Source organism: Manacus candei, unplaced genomic scaffold (genome assembly GCF_025592945.1).
Source record: "Manacus candei isolate 608988 ecotype Guabito, Panama unplaced genomic scaffold, ASM2559294v1 h1tg000034l, whole genome shotgun sequence".
NCBI classification, from domain to species: domain Eukaryota; kingdom Metazoa; phylum Chordata; class Aves; order Passeriformes; family Pipridae; genus Manacus; species Manacus candei.
The window spans coordinates 15,535,019-15,561,104 of NW_026138082.1; the positions used below are offsets into that span (position 1 = coordinate 15,535,019).

The 26,086-nt window shown below is 44.3% G+C and overlaps 1 protein-coding gene across 5 annotated transcripts; it reads right to left on the reverse strand.

Moving 5' to 3' along the window:
* Window positions 1–141: 141 nt before the first annotated feature.
* PRDM1 (PR/SET domain 1) lies at window positions 142–24,895 on the reverse strand. Of its 5 annotated transcripts, none has more exons than XM_051792375.1 (7): window positions 24,700–24,895; window positions 22,952–23,200; window positions 16,321–16,440; window positions 12,947–13,199; window positions 4,108–5,216; window positions 3,673–3,801; window positions 143–3,257 (listed from the first exon to the last, which is right to left on the reverse strand). In XM_051792375.1, exons 2-7 carry the CDS (start codon window positions 23,132–23,134, stop codon window positions 2,682–2,684), a joined length of 2,370 nt encoding a protein of 789 aa, XP_051648335.1. In that variant the 5' UTR covers window positions 23,135–23,200; window positions 24,700–24,895; the 3' UTR covers window positions 143–2,681. The 5 variants fall into 5 exon arrangements, with proteins under 5 accessions (XP_051648332.1, XP_051648335.1, XP_051648333.1 ...); XM_051792373.1 differs by lacking the exon at window positions 24,700–24,895 and adding an exon at window positions 23,454–23,879; XM_051792372.1 differs by lacking the exon at window positions 24,700–24,895 and having other exon boundaries at window positions 142–3,257; window positions 22,952–23,233.
* Between the last annotated feature and the right edge of the window lie 1,191 nt (window positions 24,896–26,086).

The following is a 26,086-nucleotide window of genomic DNA, read 5'->3' on the forward strand; positions in this document are numbered from 1 at the left end:
CATTGCTGGAGATACCATTGCCCTCCCCATAGCACACATTTGGGGCCAGGAGGGGATGGTGCCCCACGTCTAGGCTATGCACCCACTCAGTGCAGAGAGATTGAAGACAAGGGAAGCATCGGTAAAGCAATGAACACTTATATTTAATTTACATTTGACAATTTGCACATAAATAATGATGTAAACCAATACGTAAACATATGATAGTTTGTTGTTCTAGCAAAGTAAAAAGCCTGTTAACTTTGGTCAGAGTCTTTCTCAAGAGAGACAAAAAAAGCCCCCAAAAACACTGTTGATTGTTGCTACATTCACATGTAAAACGTCTAAGGGAAGGGGGAAACAGTAAAGAGAAGTAACAATTCTTAAAGCTGATGCATATAAATTCTTGTAAAATTTGTGTCAAATACAAGAAAGCACTACAGGCAATAATAGGAAAAGTGTGTGTCCAGTGACAGAGTAGTGATACTTTGGTTTTTCCTACAATTAAGTACTATATTTATGAACTATTGCTACATTTAAAAGATGTCAGCCTCACAATTTGCAGAAGTGGAAATGTAATGAACTGTAGTCCTTCAAAAGCTGTGTTGAGAGACTTGTATTTCAGGATTGTTTGTTTTTCTAACAGAAGCCATTAAAATGAAGTTTGCTGAAAAAAAAAGATCACTGAACCTTGGATTGCAGAGGTGGGCTATTTTAAATTTTGTAAGAATATAACCAGACAAAAAAAGATACATGGAGGGGAGTTGTGTAATAATGCTACTTATATTTATGTGAGTTTAACTCTTCAAATCATTAATGGCAGGGTACAATGAGACGAGGGGCTTATGTCAACTAACTTCCCTCCTGCCCTTACTGTGATTTGTGACCACATCAAACATTGGTCATGTTTGGCTTCTTTCCAAGTTCTTTCAGTTATGTTTTCTGGCTGTCTGTTGACTGACCACCAGCCTCCTTTCCCCCAATGCAGACTGCTGGGAGAGCAGGGAGCTGACAAGCCCTGTCCTGCAAACAGGGTCATTCCCATAGAATTCACTGGGACGCCAGCGTGGATGATGTCATTCATGTAAGGTGTTTGCAAGTTCCAGCTCCACCTGGACAACTGCACATGTGTACTTGCAAGTGATGAATGCCTTGGTACAATCTTCTGGTTTTGAGGTCACTGGTTATATGCAAAACTGGGTAACATTTGATTTTCACACTTAGATGAAAAATAAGTTTTATTACATGGTTTGGCTCACAACTTAAGTGGTATAAATATATATACATATACATATATAGTATAGTGGTATAAATATATCTATAAATATACATGTATTCTTTGCTACACCTCAAACATCACCATATCATCTTTGGGCTTAGCAAAACAAAAAGATAAAAGGACGTGCATTCTATCTTTCCCTGTGCACATTTTGGTTTCTTCTCTAAAGTAGCAAAGCATTTAGTTAAAACAGCATTGTCTGCACCACTGGACACAAGCACTGAGGTAATTGTTGTTCAACAACTTTGCAATGCCCTTTTCTTCTTTAATTAAATTAACCACAAAATGTACAAACACAAATACTGAGAAAAATCTGAGTCGTACAGGAAGGACGAAAAAAATTTATGTGCCAGGAAAGGACTTTGTTTCCCACTTTTACCCAGGCAAAGTGGGAGAGGAAAATACAAGTAAAACCGAACCCCTTCTTTCTCAGGGAATCTGACCATCTTTTTTTTTTATCCCTGGAAGGCTCTGGCCAAAAAAACAAAACAAAACAAAAAAACAGAAGAAAGAAATCTGCCAAAAACCTCATTTCAGGCAGAATATTAAGAATAATTGTTTCTTTGCTTTTAAACTGCTTTTGGAAATAAAAGAATGTGAGATTTTATTTTTGAAAAACCACGTTAGGCTCATGCATTCCTTTGGTCTTAAAGTTACATGACAATGTGTGGGGCTAGAGTTGTTTTCTAAAACCTGTGGTACTGTCCATGGCAGGTCAGTGCCACATCTGTTCGAGGTAGAGCTGCAGGTAGAAGAATCTTTCTCCTCTCCTCAGAGAGGCAGGGGAAACAGTTTCTTCCCTGCTTGCTGCTACTCTGGGTTGTTGATTTGGTTATTTTTTTTCCTTTTCTATTCCCAGTGGGGTGATTTGCACATAGAAGTACATGGCATTTTTTTCAAACGTGATCTAGGATTCTGTATGTCACATGTCCAACTTTGGCAATATGAAAAACCGCATTTGTTTAAAAGACATTGGTACATAAAACACATTTACTGAAACCCCAATCTTAGGTTCTTAAAACAGATGTGCAGAAAAACATATCTACAAAGAATGGCCATAAAACAAAAATAAAAACATTTAAAGTAAAAATTACAATGAATTTTCCAGTCATTGTAAACATTTTCCTAATTATTGCTTTTAGAATGATTAATTGCATAATAAATTATGAAGTACTATCATTGAAAAAATAGTTATGGATAAATGATTGTCTTTTAGTAACTGGCGAGGCAATGCACAGTCCTTTGCCCCTTTTTATGCCCTGAGAAAACAGTAACTTTGGAGTTCCTTCTTTCAGCTGGAGAGCGTAGGGAAACTACTGTAAGCCAAGATTGCTTTGCAGCATTGAAACTACGTACAAGCAACTGCTACAGGCACCCTGACTTGCCAAGTCATAAATAAAAAAAATCACTTTGCCAAAAAGTCTTAAGGGTCCATTGGTTCAACTGTTTCTTGCTTGACCTTTACAGGTAACAGAGGTAGTGGATGACCGTGAGGCAACTTCATAATTGACAGATCTGACGACTCGTAAAGGTTGCATCCTGATGAGATAAGCCCATTTCCTAGGTTCCTCTGTAGAGATACTTTCAGATTAGCTCCTTCCATTTCCCTCCTGAGCAGGGTCAGTATATCCTTTTCCACGATCGATGTTAAGTCGATATTGTCCTCCACTTCTTCCAACTTGTCAGCATTGTCACTGATGTCGAACTTCTCGATCTCCTCATTGATTCGATTCAGGTCCTCCATGGAGAGGCCAGAGGCAGGAGCGACGGGGCAGTTGCCCTTCAGGTGGACCTGGAGGCTGCAGAGGTGAATGTAGCTCTTGTGGCAGTGGATGCATTTATGGGGGCGTTCCCGGGTGTGGAGACGCTTGTGCAGCTTCAGGTGCACAAACTGGGTGAATTTGGCTGGGCAGAGCTTGCACTGGTAAGGCTTCTCTCCAGAGTGGAGCCGCAGGTGGGTTTTGAGATTGCTGGTGCTGCTGAACCGCTTGTGACAAACCTAATGTGGGGGGTGGCAGAGAAACAGTGAATGAGTGGGAGGGGATTTTATGGTTTAAATCACAGACACCTAGGAGGAGACAGCAGGATGAAGCAGCAGCTTTTTATATCTTCACACTTTCTCATAAAGGGAAAAAAAAATCCCCACCTTTTTTAATTAAATAATGGTGAATGGCATTTTGAGTGTGGCTGATGGCAAAACTGTATCAGGCAGATGTTGCTCTAGCAGGCTACAAGCAATCATGCTCTCTCCCAGATGCTGCTGCACCAGGGCTGTGCACGGCTGTGGTGTGGACTCCAGCCCTGAGCAGCCAAGGGTTTGTCACTCAGCTCTCCCTGAACACCGTACGGGGTGTGCACAAGCTCTGCCGTCCCTTCGGCCTCCAAGGGAAGTCCTCTCTGTGTGTGTTACATACCTGACACTCATGGGGTTTTTCTCCCGTGTGTACCAGATAGTGCTTCTGGAGGTGAGCCAACTGTGTGAAGCCTTTATTGCAAGTCTGGCATTTAAATGGTCTCTCTCCACTGTGTACTCTGAGGTGCACCTATGGAGAAACAAAGCAATTAACAATTTGCAGTTTCCAGTACTGTAACAAAAGTACTTTCAGATGTTTCCTAGAGTCAGCAGAAGAGTCCCATTGCCAAAATACAATGTCATCTAGTTAATTGGTTGGTGTCAGCACTAAAACACACAACGATGATTTCTTGTGGGGAGTGGGGGATGCCGCATTAAGCCCAGACAGATAAACAGCCAATCAAGTAAGGGAGGCCTGCCTCCACTTTTCCTTGAAAACTACAGGAGAAACCTGAGCCCTTCCCAGCAGACTCCTGTCTTATTCTCCACTGCCTACCTTCAGATTGGAGAGCTGGCCAAAGGTCTTGGAGCAAACATTGCATTCATACTTGATCTTCCCATTTTGCTTCTTAAGTGGGTATGGGAGAGTTTTGTAACCGGTCACATTCCTCTTACTTTTAATGAGATTCATGGCTTCTTCACCGCCGGTGGCAGCCAACACCACTGAGGTAGGTTTAGGTTGCATTATATGTTCCGAACTGGCTGCTGTACCAGCAGTGGGTGACCCACTGGTAGGGCTGCATGGCTTGTCCTTCATGCTGGCAGCAGCGCCTGTGATAGAGAAGGCACTGTTAGGTGCTGGTATGAGGAAGTCTCTCGGATGATCAGGCTGCAGCAATCGACGGCCTCCTTCACTCGGCAATGAACTGGGGAGTGCGGTGGGGTTCAGCATGTGGTGGGAAAGGCTACCTCCACTGAGCAGGTTGCCATAAAGAGGATACATCCTTGGGAAGAGATTGAAATTGTTGATGCCATTGATATTGTTCAAAGCACTCAAGTTATTACAGCTCATATTGAATGGAGGTAACAGGAATTTGGGGTAGTGGGGGTTATAGGATGGTAGAAAGGTAGGTGGGAGGTGGCCAGGGGGTGCATATCCAGGGTAAGACCCTAATCCTTCTGAGCCATACGATCCATTCAAGTAAGAGTATGGCTCTCTGTGCTCTTGGGAAGTAGGTGCCAGAGGTGAAACAGTGACCCCTGGACTGCTGTGAGGGCTTGAACTTTTTAAACTTTGGTCTGGGCTGCTCCTCCCAGAAGGACTCGGTGTAGTAGATGCCTGGATGGGTGAGTGAGTAATGTAGCTGGGTCTGTCCATCCCGTATGCTAAGGAAGCTTTCAGATAGTCTTCTGGAATGTGAGGTCGGATTGGGTAGACAACTCGAGGGAAGAAACACCTCTCCGGGCTATAGTTTTTACGCAAATCATCCAAGTCTTTTTCTGGAGTAACTGGTGAAATGTTGGTCTGGAAGAAGTCTTTTCCTTTTGGAGGATTGGATTCCATTTTCAGGATTTCTTTCACACTGTGCTCCTTCTTTGGGATGCTCTTCTGATAAAGCTCATCCTTATCAGCACTGTGCTGCTTTGGATTAATGTGGGTTTGTGCTGAAATACAAAGACAAGGTAATGATTACTTAGATATGTCACTGGTATTATCTCTTTTCAAAACACAATCTAACTCCTACAAGTTTAGTGGGAAGGAATGGCTACTCTCAAAGATGAGCAATCATTTAACTTGCCAAAAGACTAATTTTTGTGTGAAGAAATGCCTGCTGGTATTAAGTGTTAATAAAAAGCATTGTTAATTTAAGGGATACCAGACAGTACATACAGATCTGGATGACGATGCATTTGCAGAGTGTTAGTCTCCACTCTGCAAACTGATTTCACCTTTCTTTCCCCTTAAATTTGACTAGCTTTGTTGTTGAATGTGTCTTTAAGCAGTATTTCTAATAAATGTGGTAACGAGCATTTGTTCATAATACAGGTTTAACAGAAGGACTTTGCAGAACACTCCCAGAAATGTTCCTCAGTAAAATAACAAGGCATGACAAATCAGCTTTTGCCAAACCGCAGCAGTCACTTCACCAGCCAGTTCAATTACTTACAGTACCAAAAAAACCATGGCTGGCTAGGATGAAAGCCTTCTTCAAAGCGAAGGTATTCTCCATCAGTAAACAGATCATTACTCATTAAATATACTGCTTAGGAACATCTACAACAAAGCAGACTATTTACTGCAGATTTCTGTGGCATTCAGTCTATGCAAAGCTCCTCTGCTTACAGCTGTACTTTATAAAAAAAATGCTGAAGCAAAGCAAAAGAAAGCAAGACTGGTTGGCTCCAGCTTAAGTTGAAATGTACTTTAGCAAAAAAAAATAAGAAAAAAAAGGAAAAAGAAATATATATTTAGAAGGAAATGGAAGCTAGCATCCATTCATCTCAGTTCAGCACATACTCCATTTATTTGTATTCAAAGACCTTGCTATCTGGACATATTACAATGTAGACAGTACACTGAAAGGCATCTTCAGTAGAAAAAGAAGTCTGCTTTTATCTAAGTTAGTAATTAAAAAATCTTGATTACTTGTAAGGTATTTTATTATGGGGGAAAACTACAAAACTACATAATCATGCTTAGTTATGTGCACGGCTTTCCATCAGGAGTTACAAATCAACATTGGTATGTATGTGACTCAAAAATATTACAGTCCTTTAGACACTTTTCTCCTTCCATGACTGACTGCTCTTACTTCACTATCTGAGGTGAGAAACAGTTATTTCTGCAGGATCATCTGAACCCAGCAAGTAACATGTGAACAGGCAATGACCATACTGCTTTCAACATGGATTCTTTGCTTCACTATTCACTACCCTGAAGGAATCTATCATTTGGCAACATTACCCTATAAGGCAAAGAAACAGCCATTTATTAAACGTATCCAACAGAACAGCTGCTTTCAAAGCATGCTTCTACTCACAGCAATCCACTTTACAGTAGCATCCTTTTTCAAATGGCATTAGCAAGCAAATTTAGTTTGAGATATGTGAGCAGTTTGTGTATTTTCACAAATTGAATATTCAATTAGAATATTTATGATAAAACTCAGAGGTGTTGTACAGCAAGCATATGCACACATAAATGCACAGATTACTTCTCTCAATGTTGAAAGTTTAATGCAGAGCTGTATAAAAAATTAAATCATAGCATATTATTTATGTTGTCTAGCTTTAAAAATCATCTACTTTCTTTGGTCATTTTGTCTGCACTCGTGGACTGGTAACTGATTTTCTCAAAGTCCACCAGATTTTGGGGCATAACACTGAGGTCAACTAGGTTCAAGAAGCTCCACAATGGCACTGGGAATATTATCTGTGTCTTCTTATCAGCTGCCTTTCACCACACCAGTGTCCAAGAGCAAACATTTCCAGTGACACTATCAGCATTGGGAAGTATCAAGACCGGGCAGTATTGAAAGCTGCATGATGGGGGTGGGAAGTGGGACTTGTGAAGCCTCGCAGCAGGAAAAATAAATAAATACCACCTTATCAGGCCCATATCAGTTTCTCAGTGGGGTCTGTCAAGCAGGAAGTTCAAACTGACACTTTTTTCTTCTAAAGAAAAAAATCCAGGGGGAGGGGAAGAGGAAGGAGAAGTGCTGGTGCTGCTGGAAAAGCGATAGAGAAACTGGGGCCACTTCAGCTGGAGGAACAGCCCCTACTGTCACAAGGTTAAACACGAGGGTGGGGACATACGTGCCTTACACACATGGGAGCAAGCCCATGAGTGACAGAAAGGAAGCTCAAGCAGAGAGTGAAACTTTCTTTGTGCAAGAAGCCCATGCTCCCACTTGACTCACTAAAGATAATTGCTCTTTCCTTCCTTTCTGAATTTTCCCAGTAAAGCCTTCCTTCCTACTAATTTCCATGTGTAGACAGAAATTGCGATATTTAAAGATTATTTTTTAAGTCTAATTGTGACAAGTCTCTTTAGTTTGAAAGCGATTTTTGGTCCATAAATCCCCTCTTGGCTTTTTCCCTTATTACCTGAGCACAAGGGACACTTGGGAACACCAAAGAGATCAACATAAACACATAAACATAAAAACACACATAAACAAGTGTGTCAGCACTGTGTAAAATAAGAGAAGGTAATGTTGTGGGCCAAGGAGAGGTTCCTAGGTTTTATGCTGAAGGTGGATTTAAGCCAGGGCTGAAACTGATTGAGAGGTTTACAGTCTTTCTTGTTGCTCTTATAGGAGCCACACTTCAGAGACATATTTTTTATAAATGGATTTTTTTTAAAACTTGTGATCTTAGATTTAAGTTTTTACCAATCAGAATGTCTCCCTCTCACTCTTGAAATGCATTTCTCCCCCCCGCCCCCATATACATACACACATATATACACACACACACTACACACTAAATATAGGCACATACTCTTCCAAGATCTGTCTAGTTTCTGTGGTCAGAGAGACACGGAAAAGAGATTCATGACAAAACAAGAACAGTGCAGCTGCATTTTTAAGTTACTGATCTGAGGGAAGAGGGGGAAAAAAGAAAGAAAAAAACTTCCAGACGTGCCTCTTGAGGAGCCTGATCCACTTCTGAGGTCAACAGATTATTTAGTTAGATCTGAGATTAGTGAGTGCGTGCAAGGAGAAAAAGGACAAAACTGCTGTTACTTTTAAGCATTAACAAAACTTGAGTGGAGGGGCTGCCTGAAGTCACTCCAATGTGGGTGTTCCAGCTACAGACTGCTGCAGAGCTGTAGGTTTTGCTCTCGGTTCTTGTGCTCTGAGCTGTAGCCTGAGAAAGATTTCATAAAAACAATGATCTGGTTTTTTCTAAAAACTTGAAAAACGGTTGTAGGCAGACAGTAATTTCAATAGTAATTTCAGGAGTGAGATGGTACTGAACACTTCGAGTGGTGAAGCTTAATTATGCCGATTCACATTTTCGATCTAAATTAAGCACTTCTTTTGCTAGTAGTAAGAGAACCTCGAAGTTGTGAAGCGGGCAAAACAAAGAATGTTTGCACTCAAAATGAGAATGCAGACCAACATTCAGAAGTACATAATTTGATCATCTGTTTTCTGAATGTGTCCAAGGCAGGGTGGCATGCCTTTGAAAACTTTTTGCTCAGAGAAGGTCTTTAAGGGAGCCTTCAAATAATCCTCCATATTAAGTTCAACTTTAGTCCCCAAATTCTGGCTTTGTGAAGAAAACCTTTCATATCACTTAAAAATAATTTTTCCTGAGCCCTTTTGAACATTCCAGGAGGCATTTTTTTAAGCAAGTGCAGATGTTTCCTCTCAACCCAAACAGAAAAGCTTCAAAACCAGAAAGTGAAACTGCCCATAAACAAAAGGGAAAGCGAGCGGCAGGGCTGAGCTAACGGCCAGCATGTCAGGGCCAGCAGGAAGAAGAAAAGAATAAATTGCATTTAAGAAAAAAGTATTAAAAAATTAATCTTTATAGAAGCTGAAACATTTTAAATAATGCCTCATTAAACTTGTTAATGAAACAAAAAGATTGCCAACTATTTTGTAAATATGCAAATTTTCTTTCCCTGACTTGAACTTTTTTTTCTGAAGCTTGACCAAAAGATGTCACCTGCCTGTACTTGACTGAGGAGACAAACATGACAGAGCAGCAGGAAGTTGCATCATATGATTGCAATATATGATTGTTATTATCAAATAGTCACGTCCCAAGTCAATGCAATTGTTTGGATTTTGTTGCATTTTTGTTGGGGTTTTTTTGTTGTTTTTTTTTAACTGTTACCCTCTCCACCATCCACCCCAAAATAGTCCTCCCATGATGAGGTAAGAATGAAATGCTAAACTATGTGGGAACCCGGAAGCAAATTTCCTCAGTCTTTTTGCTAAATAGTCCAAATATAAAATATCACAGACTAAAAGACAATCTGAAGGAGCAGTTGAATGAAGTTCAGGTCCATTTAACAAATTACCAAAAATTTATTTTTTTGCCAGCAGAATACGGAAATCTTGTGCCCCCATACTTAAAACTATTTCCTGGACAACGGCACCATCTGAAGGTGACATCTTAAATCCTGACAGAAAACATCGGGGGCCTCAAAACAAGCAAGAAAGGGAAGGGGATTGATTAAAATGAGACTGAATTTCTACCGCTGGGATAATGTGGAGTCTTTCCTCTACCACTGTTGTGCAACTCCTTGCAGGCACTTCAACATCCACTCGAAGTTACGTAGCTCCACTTGGAGCTAATCATGGCTGTGAAGGTAGGTGTGTGCTCCAGCGTCTGAAGGACTAGGTCAAAGGCCCCAATTCAAGAAAACACAGAGGACAGGGTTAAACCCACAACTAAGTACATGCCTAATTGCTGTCTTGAATCTGGATGCTTTCCTTCTACAGGGCACAAATGAACTAATGCTGGGGAAGTTACCTTTAATTTGAAAGTTTGCTGTTACAGAGGCAAGTAGATGTTATATGTGGATGTGTAAATATATTTATGCTCTAAAGTGGTAGTTCTCTCATTTTTGAGGCCACTAATTACAGGAAATAAAGCCAGAGAAATTCCCTGATACATTTTTCCCCAGAGGCCCATCCTGCTCTGGTGCTTAAAGAGGAACTGAGATGCTGAACTCCAAGACCATGATCCTCAAACCCCTGAGGCACTTAAAGCAGCTGCCTGTATTTTACATTGGTAAGACTGGAAGGTCTCTGTAGGTGTGTGTCCCAGGTGGCCTTGCCTGTCCTGGGCTGGGCAGCCAACCAAGGTATGGACGGCTCTTCCAAAGCCTCCTGCAGGCACCAGTGTGCTCTGCACACCCTAGACAGGGCAGAGGGATAGATCTGAGTGCAACACAACACAGCCACTGGCTGCCTCATGTTTGCATCAGTGCATGCCCTGTGGGAGGGGGCCCTGACTTCAGCCTGCTGTGGGACGTGGATCCCAACTTCCCCTCCCTCTTCCTCAGAGGGTGCCAAAACCAGCAGCCAGGAGCTGGGAGGGGCAGAGATGCTCGCCTGCTCCTTTGAGAGAAGCCATGCCACTTTAAACACCAAATGACTAGCAATCCTTTTATCTGGAGAGGACTTTCTTGACTTCCTAGCAGGTACTGGTGTGGGGGTCTCCTCAAGCAAGACTGTGTTAAGATTGTTCTGGTGGGCCAAAGCCCCACATCTGCAGCAGGTGCAACGTGCTAATGATCTGGGGACAAGCCCTCTGCACTTTACTCATAGTACCTTGGTCACTCTTTGTGATAGAGAGAGAGGCTGTAGAAGCAGCACAATGCTCACTAATTTAAATTTAACTGGCCTGGGAGGGAAGGGGCAGAAGAAAACTAAACAGTGCTGGCATTCACTTTAAACTCATCTAGTTCCAATACTAACACTGGAAAAACCACCCCTGCTTGCACTGTCGCTACAGGGTCTTCTGCAAATAAGCATCTTTGTGAAACTTCTAGATTTTTTTCTGTACTTTTCAAAAAAGGGCACCAAAACTTTAGAAAACCTCAATCTTTATGGTACCTGCAGGGTTTTTGGCCCAAATGCAGGCTTTAGGCCTGAATATGTCTATCATAAAAATGAGGGGAAAAATAAAAAAAAGTGAAAACTTTTTCTTATTTTGCTGAACTGCTATTTTCTTTAGGCAAAGGAAGCTAACATGAAATTTTGAAATGGTTTAAATGTAGTTATCTTAAAAGAGAAGAATGGTTATTTCAATTTCAGCACCTGGAAATACTGCAAATGTTAAGGTTGAACTACACAATTGTGGCTCACGATCCCATTTCTTTAAATCCACATATTGAGCCTACTTTTACTAAAATGGGTTACTCTGCTGTGTCCAGACACACCACATTTTGACCACATTTGAGTAAGAGTAACTGGACACAGTAAGAAACACTTTAACACTTTATGAATATATTCCTTGCTAGTTCTGCAATGAAACCTAAGGTGCCAGCAGACGCAGGAAACCGATCCCACATTTGTGCATCCTCCTAGCTAGATCTTTGGAAATTCCTCATTCACAGGAACTCTAAATGCTGTTGTCTCATCCCACCTGCAGGTCCCACTGAAAAGCCAACAGTTCATCATATCAGGAAATAAAACTGCACAGAGAGTGGTGAAATGACATATGTGCAAAGATTAGAGAATCACTGAGACAGTTTTTGAATAGAGAATATAGTTGCATAGGACATTCCCTCCCTCTCTTCCGCCTGCCATTAAAAGACAAGAAGTTTTCTTCTATTAATTTGTAAGGAAAAACAAAAAACTGATGAAAGGATGACATCCACAGAGGAAAAATGTACTTTTGATTAATCTCTGTGACATCATTTTTATGATACAGGATGACATTTTAGCTCTAATGATCTCCAAAGCAACACTGATATTTTATAACCCCTTACTTGTTGCCAAATAACTGCAAAAAGTTCTTTTTATAAAAAAAACCTGCTTGGTTTTTCCTTCAAATTTCAGTGTAGGCACTGGTAGAAGGACGAAAGAATGCTCTATCTCAGAGCAGCTGGCAGTGGGGCAGGTGGCCTAAGAGTCCATTGAGAAGTCAACAAGAATCTTTCCCTCTCTTCAAGGGGCGTTGGGTGAGGTGCTAGGCAGTGACTAAGCTATGAGTAAAGCACCAAGACTGGAAATGGTCAGAAACCACAGAGAAACACAGAGATAAACTCCTGGAAACACCTCTTCCCTCTGCTAGCAGTGCTATTATTTTTGAACAGAAAACGAAAGCTGCGATATAAAGCCAAGAAATGGGGACAAAGTGCACTAAGCTTAAAAAACAAGTAACCCGATGCGAAGACCACAGGAGGTTTGCTCCCATAAGATAAATAAGTGTAGATGCAAGGCTCAAAGTGCATTATGCAGTAAACACGTATTTTGTCAGACACCTAGACAGTCATGGCACATTGCCACTTCCTGGTACAGTGAGGGCAGCCCTTTGGGAGTATGACTGGACAACCTTTAGTATATGCTATCAAAACAGATTTTTGCTCAACCTACTGTGAGATCTGGACTTGAAAAGTCAGAGTGAACCAACAGCTGTGATTCTGAAGGCAAAGGGTATATTCAGGTTGTCCATCCAGAATTTCATCAGATCAGACTCAGATTATAAACCAGCAACTGCTCAGATTTTTTATAATCTATTTACATTTGAACAGACACAGGGAACTCCTTCTGTTGTGTTGGGTTTTTTAATTCCCCTTTCCTACTCCAAGCTACCTACTGTGACACAACAGGTGATGCAGCTGTGTAATTATACAACTTATTATTAGATCGTATAGGCAGAAGAGACATTACTAGCATTCCTTGCTCATACTGTAATCCACTTACTGAGGTTCATCATTGTCAGCTCTCTGGAGGAGGGATAGTGCAGCCTTTCTGCAAAGTCTCGGCAATACCACACAAGCAGCTCTTGGTTGGCAGGGATGGGCTTGATGGTATAGAAGTAGATGTTCATTCCATTCTGACAAGCAGCCAAGTTCTGTTCCTGAACAGAGTAGCCAGGGTTTACATAACGCATCCAGTTGCTCTTGTCCTCGTTAAATCCATCAATGAAGTGGTGAAGCTCACCACTTGAATAGATCTGGAATAGAGAGGAAGTGTTTATGAATATATATATCTGCACTATACGCAACATGTACGTACAGAGTCCAGGGGGAAAACAATAAGCTTTTTTTTAATGAGCAGATATCACTGCAATATGAGTCCAAGCTGAGTTCCCGCCTTTCCAACTACGACATCCTGAGAGTTACAAAGGTATTCAAATATAAGTACCCAGTCACCTTTTCCATTTCAGCTTAGCCTGTGTCTCTGGTAGTATGGGAAAACAAGACACAAACTCTGAAATGCAGAGTACTCTCCCTGTGTGAACAGTCTACCTTATAGTCCTTTTCCTGGTGCTATGATCAACAAGTGGGTGATGCTGATGACTGCGGGTCTGAGTACATGTTGCATTAATGCTTTGAGTCACCTGTGTATAAGACTGACGCTACGTCAGTCTTTCTCGCCTTTTTCTATGGCCTCTGTACTTGCAGTTTCCTACCACCTCCACCCAAAGGTTTAAACTATGCAAACATTCTCCACCCCCCACCAGAGTCCTAAAGCAACACTTGCTCATAGTTGAACTGTAACCCTTTTGTAGAACGGCTGGGCGAGGCAAAGATGAAATTCACAGGCCATAACTTAGTGAAGATCTAGAGAGGGGCTAGCCCATGAGAAGTCACTTTTCTTATCAAGGGACATGCTCTGACTTGTCCACATAGGGGAAAGAAAACATGAATCTAAAAACTGCTTAGCGGCTTTAGGGGAAAGAAGTCCTAATCACTGACAGAAGCTACTGTTTCTTGAAATTGTAATAATAAGAGAACTACTTTAAAAAAAAAAAATCAAGGAAAATCCAGCAGACATGTTTGTTAAAGACACATTGCTTACTTTTGGAGGGAACTAGCTCTGTGCTGGATGAAATGGAGTTCCTGGGTTTCACAAAACAGATGACCAGGCAAAAGCCAGACCTTGAAGCGAGAGCAGCCTGCACCAGAGATGCACCTCACTGAGCAGGAAATGCCTTTCCAAAGGGGAGACAGAGCTTATCTTATGGGGAAAACACTCCAGAGGGTGTGTTCACATTACCATCTTTCGCACCCACCTGGCCAGGCAGCACGCCCCGCGAGCGCCCACCGGCCAGCCAGGACCCCTCCTCTGCTCCCCAAGAGCCACAGTCACAGAGGGGCAAGGCAGCCTGGCCCTTTAACGCCGGCCGCAAACACCAGAATCACTTTCTTTAAGAGTAACTTCCTGTAAACTGAGAAGGGGGAAATACATGTGGCCTCATCAAAGCAGCTTGCGAGAGATTTTGCGGTGTGTTTGTTATGAGAAAATGGAAGGGAGTTGGGTGAGTTATGCTGCATCAAGAGGAGCCTTCGGGTTTCTCTGCTCACCCCAGCTCACAAACTTCCAGGAACGCGGGGCTCCGGTGCTTGATACCTGCTGCCACTTCCCAAACCAGCCCTCCACCACTCCCACGTCAGGGCCACAGATCTGGCTCCCCTGGCAAAGGCACCCACCAGGCTCCCACTTATTCTGAGGAAGGCGAGACCAGATGTGCTGAGTCACGGCGCGGTTCCCAGAAATGACGTGGGCCCTGGGCGGCCCTGCTCCCCTCACGCGGGCAAGGCACAGGCAAGCATCCCCCGTGCACAGAGCAGATGTTCCTGCTTCTGCCAGCAAGCCCAGGATGCCTTTAATAACATGTGGAAAGTTATCTCCCACAATTTCCTTTGCATATGCAAGCCTGTGTCAGACCCCTAGGAAGGAATTAATTTTCAGTGCAGCAGTCTGTCTTGAACGAATCAAGAGATTATAACAGGGAATTTAATGATGCTTAGATGGCTCCTAGGATAGTTTTTCTGAGGATCCCTCCGCATGAAGGCTTAAAATCACATCATGAGAATGATGTCATCTTTCTTGCTGCAGTATACGAATGAACTCCTGCAAGATGTTTAGCAGTCCCTCTTCTCTGTGTCTGCTTGTCTTATTAACAACTGGCAGGACTAGGGTCAGCTTACCAGATTCTTCCTATACTGCTCAAAAGCTCCCAAAAAATTCATCAAAAAGAAACTTTTTGTGGCCTTACGAATGTGAAAAGAGTTGCCTGCTTTGTAAAAATGGTCATGCAAATAAACTGCCTGTGCAGTGCTTTATTACATTGCACAAAGACGATCTGAGAAAACCAAAATGATTCAATCAGGTAGGAAGAAAGGGGTATGGGGAACGCTGGTGCTTGGCCTGGGTTTCACCTGGATATGAGGTTGGTATATTACTAAGGCAGGCAGGCACCTGAGCACAGAGGCTTGGACACAGTCCCAAATCCATGGATTTAGGCACAAAGAAAGTGGCTAGAAGGCAGCAAAACAAATCTGTGGAAGGACATGGGGCTAAGGAATATTCTCTAACAAGTAATAGTGGGTCTGTAAGGAAACTGAGAATTATGCCAACTGATAAACTGGAAGCACATTCCCTTGCACAGACTGCTCTAGCAAAAACAAATTGGTTAGTGCTCCCTTCCATCTTACGCTGTGGAGTACAGCTTAGGCACCACCTCTAGTGTTTGTCTCTTTTTCCCTCACTAAGATCCTTGGGCTGCTCTTCTAACAATCCTGAGGTGGACTAGAAAAATTTATGACTTGAATGGTATACACTGAACACCACCACCACCCCTGTGTTCTAGCAGTTCTATTCAAAACCCACGAAAAAATGTCACCAAATGTATCAAAATTGCAGAGTAAAAGTTTATGCACTACTTTCACAGCTTCTTCACAGCAGGAAAAATCAAGGACGTGATACGTGCAAAAACTAGACTGACCTTCCACTGTGAAGAAATGCAAAATAGCCTACCATTACAGCAAGCAGCAGAACTATTTCTTTACAGAACCGAGCACCGATCTGCATTGAAAGAGAGAGCCAAAGTGACAGAGAGAAGGGCTGTGCATCTCCACTGCTCTCTCCACCCACACAGTCCCTACATCCAAGACAGCCAGGCTTTTACTCAGCTTAATTCACCCACTGGCTCTGTTCATGCCTGGCAGTGTACAGAGGTTGTCCCCTGCATCAGATGGGTCTGCAGCAGGAAGTGACCCAGCTTCTCAGCCCTACTCATTTAGTGATCTGCTTACTGCAACAACATGGTGCTATTTTTTCCTGCTTACCCGCCAAAAGTATTTTCTGTTCGCATTCTTGGGAACCGTATCGCTGGTATAGATCTCTCCTACCAGGGGTCCAAAGCGTGTTCCTTTTGGGATGTACTCTTTGCTTATAACTCCAGTGACCTACAAGAAGAGCAACAGAGGATCAGTTCATTGCCAGCAGAAACTGAGAAATCTTCCTCTTTTGCCCTGTCCTCCTTAACAAAGTAAAGCAGACAACACAAGAAGTTTTCAGTGACAGGTCAGCAAAACAGAAATAAATGAACAGTCATGTTGGATACAAATACAAAGAGCTTTATAAGATACTAGCATTTTACCAAGATATATGGAAACCAATGATGAATACCACCTTAAAAATTGATTTTGTGGAAATATATTCACAAGAAGAAACAGTAAGTGAAATGTGCAGAGACTATCAAATATCTCCAGAAGTTATTTCTTCTATCAAAGGCAACCCCCAAAAGTCTAGTTCCAGCAAACAAAAATATTCAGTATCTAGCAATCACTTCACTGCTACAGAACTCACTTTTCTAATAAGTTAGGAACTGGAATGACTGCTCCTCCAGATCAAAACGAAACCACCCTCCACCCTCCTCCATTCTTCACTCTACACCCACCCTGATAGCTAAATAGAGAACAAAACAAAAAAAAAGACAACCTACAGTTCTCTTACCAGCATACAGTGGCATACAAAACAGAATATGAAATAGGTTTGGGACATGTACTCACAGGTCACCTTCTTTTATAAAAAGGAATCAGCAGTTCCAGTAACATATATTAAGTGGGTTTGGTCAAAAAGCCATAAGGGTTTTGAAGAAAATGCTCCACTATGGTAGGTCTAGGAAATGTACTCTGGTTGTTCAGCTTCCTTCTTGACAGTAATTATACCAAAAAAAGTCACTGACCACAAATCAGGAAGCAATTCATCATTATTCAGAAGAACGTGCCTTGGAGTAACCCTTTGCAAAACACTGCTGAGTTACTGGTTTTGTCTCTCTGTTTCTCACTAATCTTCTTAAATTTAATGTATCCAAATGATGTTAAGAACCCAATAATTTTGTAAACCAAGACCCCCAAGCCCTTGCCAGATTGATCCTGCTGCTCAGATAGTGGAAAAAAAGGAAGGTAAAAAGCTCATTAATTTTGCAATATACAAACTTTCATGGCAAAATGAATTAAACATATCCCTTTCACACAACTTGCCACTTGTCTTTTTACTCACTAGGATTTCAGAACAAGACAAGAACACCAGAAGTTGTTGATGAAGACTGAGAGTTGTGATTACTGCTGTCTGTACCCCAAAAGGAATCGATGTCCTTACCAAATCAGACACATCAGCAGCAGTCATCAGACCCCACAGACAGCTCACTTCAGTGAGCTTTTATTTTTCTTTTAACAGTCCTTCTCAGCAAAGGGTGGTAGAAATCCTGGGCTGTATGGAGACAGCCCTTCATAAATTAGCAAAGCCTTCTGATTTTCTCATGCTACATTTTCTTCTGTTGTATAACCCTTAATGTATAAGAAAGAGACAGACAGAGAAATCCTTGCCTGTGTACTGGTCAAGATTAAAAATTCCAATAAACAACTAACACCTAGCAAAAATAAAGGGGACAAATGACAACCATGGAATCAAGTAATCACCTGGAAACAGATTGCTGGGTGTATGCTGTGGCTGTTTGTACTCGTTTGCATTTCAACGTGTGTTTCAGCACACTACCAAAAAAATTTAAACATCAACAGTAGAGGTAGTTAAATGCTCCATTGATCTGTGCATCTGGACGGAAGGGAGAGAAGGACTTCCAGAAATTTTCCTACACCTACCATATGCTGAAACAAGCTCAGTGGTTCAGTTTTATTTTTGTCTTGCTTGTACTTGTCTCATAAAGAGCTGAAAAAGGCAGATGTTCTTCTCATTTTCCCTATATATCTTCATTTACATCCATCTGCTCTCTCAAGAAAAGTTCACAACCAAGCTACAGCACACCCTACCAGTTTTACTACATGATAGGTTGAGTTTTTTCATGGTTTTAAAAATATCTTGGCCTTAATTAAAACGACTTTAATGAAATTCTCAGAATTTCTAGAAATCACTCCTTGAACTAGTCAACTTGAAACAGTCTCTGACACAGCAGATACTGTTTGATATCCACCTTACAGACAGTGTTTGCCTCTTCCCCGGTGTAGTTGAACACAAAGATGATTTCTCAGCCTGTACCCATCAGAAAGTTGTTTTGGCAGAGGATGTTCTTGCACAGCCGTGTGTGCCAACACTGAAGTTTTGCTAACCCGGACTAAAGCTGCCCAGATGACTTTTAGCTGAGGGTGGCTTTCTGGTCAGCAATTCTTGGCCTTCACCGTGCCCCCTCAAGCTCAGTTGCAGAGGCCGATGAGGGGCACTCTCCAGGAGAAGGGTGCCAGCAGTGCCAAGGCAGGCTGGCTCCAGAGTGCCGGCAACCCCCCTGCCGCAGCCAAAAGGGACTCCTGCCCCGCCGCAGCTTAGCCGGACGGCTTAATAAGAGGTCAGGAAGCAGGGAGCTTCCGAGGGCCAGGAGGCAGGACAGCGGCGGAACTCCAGGTCCGGAGCCCGGGGTGAGCCGTTCCCGGGCTGCCGGAGGGCTGTGCCAGAGCGGCACTTCGGAGCTCTGTCCGCCAGGTGTCCCCTCGGCGGGGAGCCCTTGACGGGAGCCGCGGGCGCTCCCAAAAAACAGAGCCCCGGCGCTGTCAGCGGGGCCCGGACCGCGCCGCACGGCAGACACGCGCGACTTAGCGCACAAGTTTTTCTGCAGAGTCGTTCAGCTCCTCTCCCTTCAGAGCTCCCAGTACTGCCCCGCATCCCTCCTCTCAGCACAGCAGCGTTTCCAGCAGGAAGGCGCAGCCCGGCGGTAGCCCGAGCCCGCACGGCGCTGCTGCGGCCGGGCTGCACTCGTCGCTGCCCGAGCGGGCCGGGGCGCGCCCGCGGAGCCGCCTGCGAGCGGGGCCAGCTGCGAGCGGGGCCGGCGGGGGCTGCGCGGCCGCCGGCGGGGCGGCCCGGCACTCGGGGAGCCCGGGGCCGGCGGGAGCCCGGGCCGGCGGCCCTGGAACTGACCAGGGTCCTAATGAGGCGCCGGGGGCCGGACACGCCCGGGGCCCGCCAGGCCCAGTTAGCACATCCTGGCCGGCCCGCGGCTCCCGGCCATGAGCTGGACGGGCTCCGGTTCCAAATCTGATCTGAGATGGCGCTTCGGAAGATCAGCGCTCCTACATCCTTGTCTGGGAGAGGGTACTGAAGTAAACAACGACTCCTGCTAACTCTGCAAGGGGAGGGTATTTTGCAATGGGACCACTGAGCTGCTTAAAAAAATCCGAAACACCGAACAAACTCTTACTGGCTTCATCAGAACAGCAGTATTCTCCACATGCAAACAGGACAGGCCATCATGAGTCCTGGAATAACACCGATTTTATTTTTTTTTTAACTACTAGTCCTACAGTTACATAATTTTTAGTCCTTTGTTCAGTGACCAGTTTTCTAAAAGTGATGCCACAAAATAAAATCCTTTCAGATGGCTTCCTCGGTGACAACACATAAAATGAATAAAAGCAATAGAGGGGAGCAAGTGTTTAAGGTCACACTTCGTAACAGCTCAAAATCACTGCTTTCACCAAAATCACTGATTCAGGGTCTGTCTCTAAGAAATGGCCTTATTATAGAAATGCAACTGCAATGGGTGGTTTGCTGAGACATGTTTTGCTCTGCCTAAGCTCACAGACCAGGATGAGGCACTAGTAATACTCAAGACAGCAGAGTAACTGGCACTTTATATCAAAATCTGTTGGGGCTTTAAGCACTGAGACCAAAGGAAAAATTATTGAAAAACAATGTTTTTAAATGTCTCCATGAAAAGATCATTCACATATGGCCTTCCAGAACATGAGCCTAACACCGCATTTCTTCATTTTTTGACAATTGCCAAAACTAGAGGAAAGGATAAATAATTCATGCACAGAAATAAATAAATGACTTCATGCAAATCTAACAGTCCAAAATGTTTTGAGCAGTAGTAATTCATTTTTTTAAAATGCTGACACATTCTGTGAACTCACAACAAAAAATGTGTCCTTCAGAAAAGTCCCTGATCAAGATCCAGGAATAAACAAGAGTATGATGACGTGTCATGGGCTCCCTCGCAAGTTGCATAAACCTTTAAAGAAGAGCTATTCGCTCCACAAAGCATGCAAAGAGAAGAAACAGAAAAAGCAACCCTCCCCAAATAACAGCGGTTGTACTTCCTCCCTCCTAAGAAGGCACGCAGTACTTTTCCTGATCCAACCGGAGACACAATACTAATCATGACAACACTAGGATTTTCATGATCTAATCATGACAGTATTAGCATTTCACAAGCGATGTATTATATATGTTTTTTGACAATAAACTGACTCAGCATTTAAACTCTAGGCCAGATGAAGCCACAGCTCTCCCCCAAGTTAACAATGAAGACAGCTCACATTTGAAACCCACTGGCAAACACGCATGCACGCATCCCCCAAAGTCTTACTTCATCCTTTCGCAAGTGAAAAAACCCACCCTACCGAGCTGTCAGGACTCCAGTGGTTTTCCATGAGGGCAAAACCAGAATCAGGCTCCCTCACTGACCCCATAAACACTGATGTGAAAGAGCAATACACACATCCAGTCCTGACCCCCCTGAACAAAATCAAACTTGGAAGGCAGACAGAAAGAAAAACAATGTTTCATGTCAGAAGTTGCTAGAATGCAAGCAGATTATGCCAACTGCAACTACTTCACCCTTCAGATGAGTAGCAAATGAGTGACCTGTCCGTGCATTCAGTGGGAACAGTAGTTTTCACGGAAGGTGGGCAAAAAAAGCATCATATCGGCCTTTTCTTCCGGAGCTACCTTAGAGGTAGTCAGGGTTTGAAAGTTCCTATTACTCCTTACAGTAGGTGCAATTCAGCACAAATAAAAGACCGGGGGGGGAACTTAGGAGAACAAAAGGAGGATGTCCTATATTCAGACTCCCACTAGCAGGGAGCTGCACAGGTCACATTTTACAAGGAAGAACCAACAATCTTTCAACAACTTCTCTCTCCCCCCATCTCTTATACAGAGATGGCAGCAATCCTCCTACCCTGATTCACTGATCTAAGCCAGAGAGTAAGGAAATTACACCTCGGTGTTTCCAAACACAGTGCTGGGAATTTTGAAAGCTCTTCAGATGTCTGCAGCTGCAACAGGACGACTCAACAGGGGCAGAGAGAACAAGCAGCCTCAGCAACCAGTCACTAGCTGGCTGCCAAGGATCGTCCTGAGCTGTCGCACTGCAAGCTCATCCTTCAACCAAGAAATCCTCTCATATCATACAACAGTCACAGCTTTATTTCCCTCCTCTTGCCAAAGTAAGATCTATCTAACAATGCCATAACACAAAGCAAGGTTTCACACTTTTTTTCTGGAGCATGACCTTTCTCTGCCAAAGTTCTGCAGGGCAGGGCGGATGGGAAGAGAAGAGTGATTTTACAGAGAATTTAGCTTTTACCTCTTACCAAACCTACTAGGCACTGTATTAGGCACTGCCAAGCTAAATTCCACGGTGTCAACACCCTTCAGCTGGGAGTCTGGCCCTATTTCTGTACGCAGGATTAAACAAGTACCTGCTCTGGAAGGAAATATTTGATAGGCACGGATGAGTGTACCTCTTCTTTTCAGCTCTGTGGTCAGTATGTTTAGCCAAAGCAGAAGCACAGGTAATAGTTGCTATACCACAAGTCTCAGCACAAGGAGAAATGAAGGGTTGTCCTTTGGGTTATTACCCTACCGAACATCACACCTAGCTATAATAGCTACTCTATATGAAGGAGTAAACACAAAACCAAATTGCTCATCCGGGCTCATTTCTTTCCAGCCCTTCTGAAACAACAACAAAGAATGTACCCACTCCAGGGACAAGGATAGGACAGACTTACGCAGCTAGCTACCAGTGAAGATACTGTCCCAGATAAACAAAAGTTAATTTAAGCTATGGTCACCCTTCTGTCAAGCTTACTACAGTCCTACCATTACTTCCTTAACCAGACGGCTGGAGTTTTTAAGAATTTAGGAAGTCAGGAATACAACAAGTTCACGAAAAGAATAAAACAATTTCATAACCAAAGGGAAAACAAAAAGAAATAATTAAACACATTTCCAGGAATTTAGTTTTTTTCCCCCTCTATGTTTTTTAAAGCTATTTATTGGACAACCGAGGCACTTTAATCTCTGAGCCAGAGGCAATGAATGGTCCTGGCAAACAGCAGTCTAGAAATTGGCACAGAGAACTACCCCACAGTTTAAATATGCTTATTCAGATGCTGTTCAAATTGTGTGAAAATTTAACTGTTTGCGAATTGGTACAGAACCAGTTTCAGGGGTAGGTTGGCTGCAATTTTCAGTGAAAATATTACACAACAGATGACCAGCTCACAGTTTCTTAAAAGAGTTATTAGGGTCCCATATTAAAAGCTAGTGGGCAGTTTTAGTTGGTGGCGGGTACGTGTTTGTCTGTGTTAAAGAATCAAAGACAGGCACACACTTTCCAAAGCACTGTGATTTGCCTTGTCTGACTCCAACCTTCCCCAGAGCATTGCCGCTTACCTCTTTGCAGTTAGATGCATATTTGAAAGTCAAGTTCCTTGGCAAGGAAGCCTCTGCCTGAGTTAGGGTGCCTCCATCAGCACTGGGATCCAACGGGTGATCATTTACAATGTATGTGCACTTCTCTTCAAAATCAGCTTCTGTCCACAGAGTCATGTCAGCATCCTCCATGTCCATTTTCATTGTCCACTCTCTCCCTTTCACCAGATCCTTGAAACTCACAGTGTTCGAGCTACACTGTGTAGCAGCCTGGAAAAAAAGAAAACAGCCTTTAATCCTCATTGTCCTTCAGTGTTGTGGTTTCCGTCGATACAGCGTGACTAATACAGTTGTCTGTGACACTTTAAAAGCGTATGCAGGATACTTGGTACAGTTGAGTAATAGCCAAAAAGCAGTGTAAACGAAGCTGCTCTGACTGAAGCAGCGCCTTAAAATGCCAGCCTTGGTAATAATGAGGGAACAAAAACAGAGGAAAAAATCCCTAGGCTGACAACCGCTTTACCTCTTTCAGACCCTTTCTTTAATGCTTCTGAGAAAAAAATATTCTGTGCTGAAGAAAACGTGGGGTCATGGCTGCGAGACCACTTAGTCGCCTGTGGAAAAGCTGCCTCAGAAAAGTGTCACAAACAAGGAGAGGAAGAGGAAAGGAGCCGCTGTCTGCGTCTGAATGAAGCTAAAAATGGAAAGCGCATGTTGGAAGAGCGGAACCCAGCCTTGCCTCTTCCAAATGGGGAAGCCTGAACTTTCCCACCGGCTTTCAACACACAAACAACTTTCAAAACAACCTGGCCCCCCCGCCTCCTCCTGACGTCCCCTTATCCTTTGGCATGGAAGGCTGAGAAAGCCGACATCCTGCCAGCATCACTGTAGCAGCAACAGCCCTGCACAAAGCACTGCAACACATTTTTGGGGGTTAAAACAGAAAAGGAGCAGGGGAAACAAATAAAATAAATATTTTTTAAAAAGCTGTTCTATCCCTTTTGATTTTGATGGTACCTACTAGAATTACTACCTCAAAGCACTAGATAAGAGCCTAGCAGGACAATTCCAGCAAGTCCTTCAGCCCCTCAGTCTGTTCAGGACAGAAGCACGGTTATCAAAGCTATCCTCGAACAGGTATTAGGGTCAGGCTCTTTCCATAAGGCTCACCAAAATCTGTGCCTACGCCTGTAGCTGGGAATGACGTTCAACCCAGTGTAAAATCTCTTCATTTTTCCTTTTCGAATACGCAGCTACTACGAAATTCACACCCCTCCTCCGGGAAAAACGAAACGCGAAGACTGAAAGTGCACGATCTTCCCAGAAAGAGGGTAAGGTCTGACTGACTTGCGCTCGGGGGAGACCCCCAGAGCTCCCCCGGGACCGCCCCTGCCGGGAGGCACGGCCGGGCCGCCCGAAGAGGCTGGGGCAGGGGTCGCGGCACGCAGCCCCCCCGCGGCCACCAAGGGACCAGCCCCGCGCCCCGTCCCGAGTGCGGCCGGGGCGAGCGGTGCGACAGCGACGGACCCTCGGCGTGGTATGGGGAGAGGGGACTAACAGCGAAACTCAGGCCGCGGGGGAAGAGGGGGCAGGGTGGCGACAGCTGCGCGGCGGAGCGAAAGGGTTAATGCCGATCAGAGAAGCGCTCTCGCTCCGGGAGAGGCGACGAGGAAACTTCTGCTCCGTCCCGCGGGCGCCGGGGCAGGCGAGAAGCAGGAGCCGGGGAGGTGGAGGCGGGTGTGAAGGGGGGACGGCATCGCGCTCCTTACCGGGGCAGAGTCCGCGCGCGTTTCCACACCGAAGCCCACCGGCGGCGGCAAACCTGGCTCATCTCTACAGAGTAAACATTTCTCCTTCCTTCCAGTGGCCGGGTCCCCGGGAGACTGACTCACACCTCCAGCCGCCGCTCCTCTCCTGCTCCTCCCTCCCCCGCTGTCAGACAGGTGCTGCTGCTCTTGCCGCTGGGGAACGCTGGGGGGCCGCCTGCCACAGCCGCGCGCTCCGCTCGCCCCGGCCCGCCCGCCGCTCGCCCGCCCGCCCGCCTGCCCGCGCTCTCGCACCGGCCCCTCCCTCCCTCCTTCCCTCGGCCCCTCTCCCCACAGAGCGGGAGGTGGGACCCTACCTGCGGCCCCTGCCCCCGCCCAGCCCACCCGCGTTGGGTTTTTACATCACTATTTTTTTTTCCTCCCTTTCGACCCAGACGTCAGCAGGGAGAGCCGCGGCGCTGCCCCGCCGCCGCGGTCTGCCGGGCGGGCGCTTCGCGGAGAGCGCACCTGAGGCAGCTTTTACTAGAAATCTGTTTCTCGTGCTATTTTTTAAGCTTCGGAGTTCAACACATGCCCGCTTTCATTCTTCTGCAGTTTGACTTGATAGAACATTATAAAAAATAACAAAATTACTCCCAGGTTCCCAAGGAATATTGATTTAAAACTCTATTCAAAGTGCCTGCTCCCAAACTCTAACAATCATAGTATTTCACTTGAGATGTCGCATTTGGGAGTTTCAGAGTTTTGATTTTATCCCTTTCCTGAGCCTCCTTCTAATCAATGCCTGTAAAAGGAACTGGGAAAAACATTTCTGTTTCTTCCCTTAAAGAAAACCTTCCTGTCTCCCTAGATAACAGCAGGGAAGCTCACAACAGCAGGGCACGGCAGGCAGCATTTCCAAACCCGTTGCCTCCTTCACAGTGTGGTAAGAAAATGAGCACAGATCTTGCACAGCGCAATGTGTAAGTGACCATCCAGGAACATGCTGGTGATGGAAGGAGGATTGGTAGAGCAATCAGCAGATCCCTGCACCCAATTTTTTTCCCTCCGATCCAAGTCAGCATGCCGGCTGAAGGAAGGACATCCTGTGATGATGGCATACAATGTCCTGTTTGTTTATTATTAAGAGCATTCCTGCTTCTCATTACAGAACAACCAGATGCCTTACTTCCTTCAGTGGTCCTGTCTCTTTAGTGAGGCATCCTCAGGCTCAGAGGAACAGTGATGCACAATTCCATTTATAGCCATCCACAGCCCAGCGCGAAACACTAGCTGTTGCACTGTGAGGCAACTCTACTACTTTTCCTTCTTCTCACATGTCTGTCTGCAAGCTTATTTCTCATCACTTTCCAGGCACTTTACATGTCAACCAATTTCACATCTTCTTCTA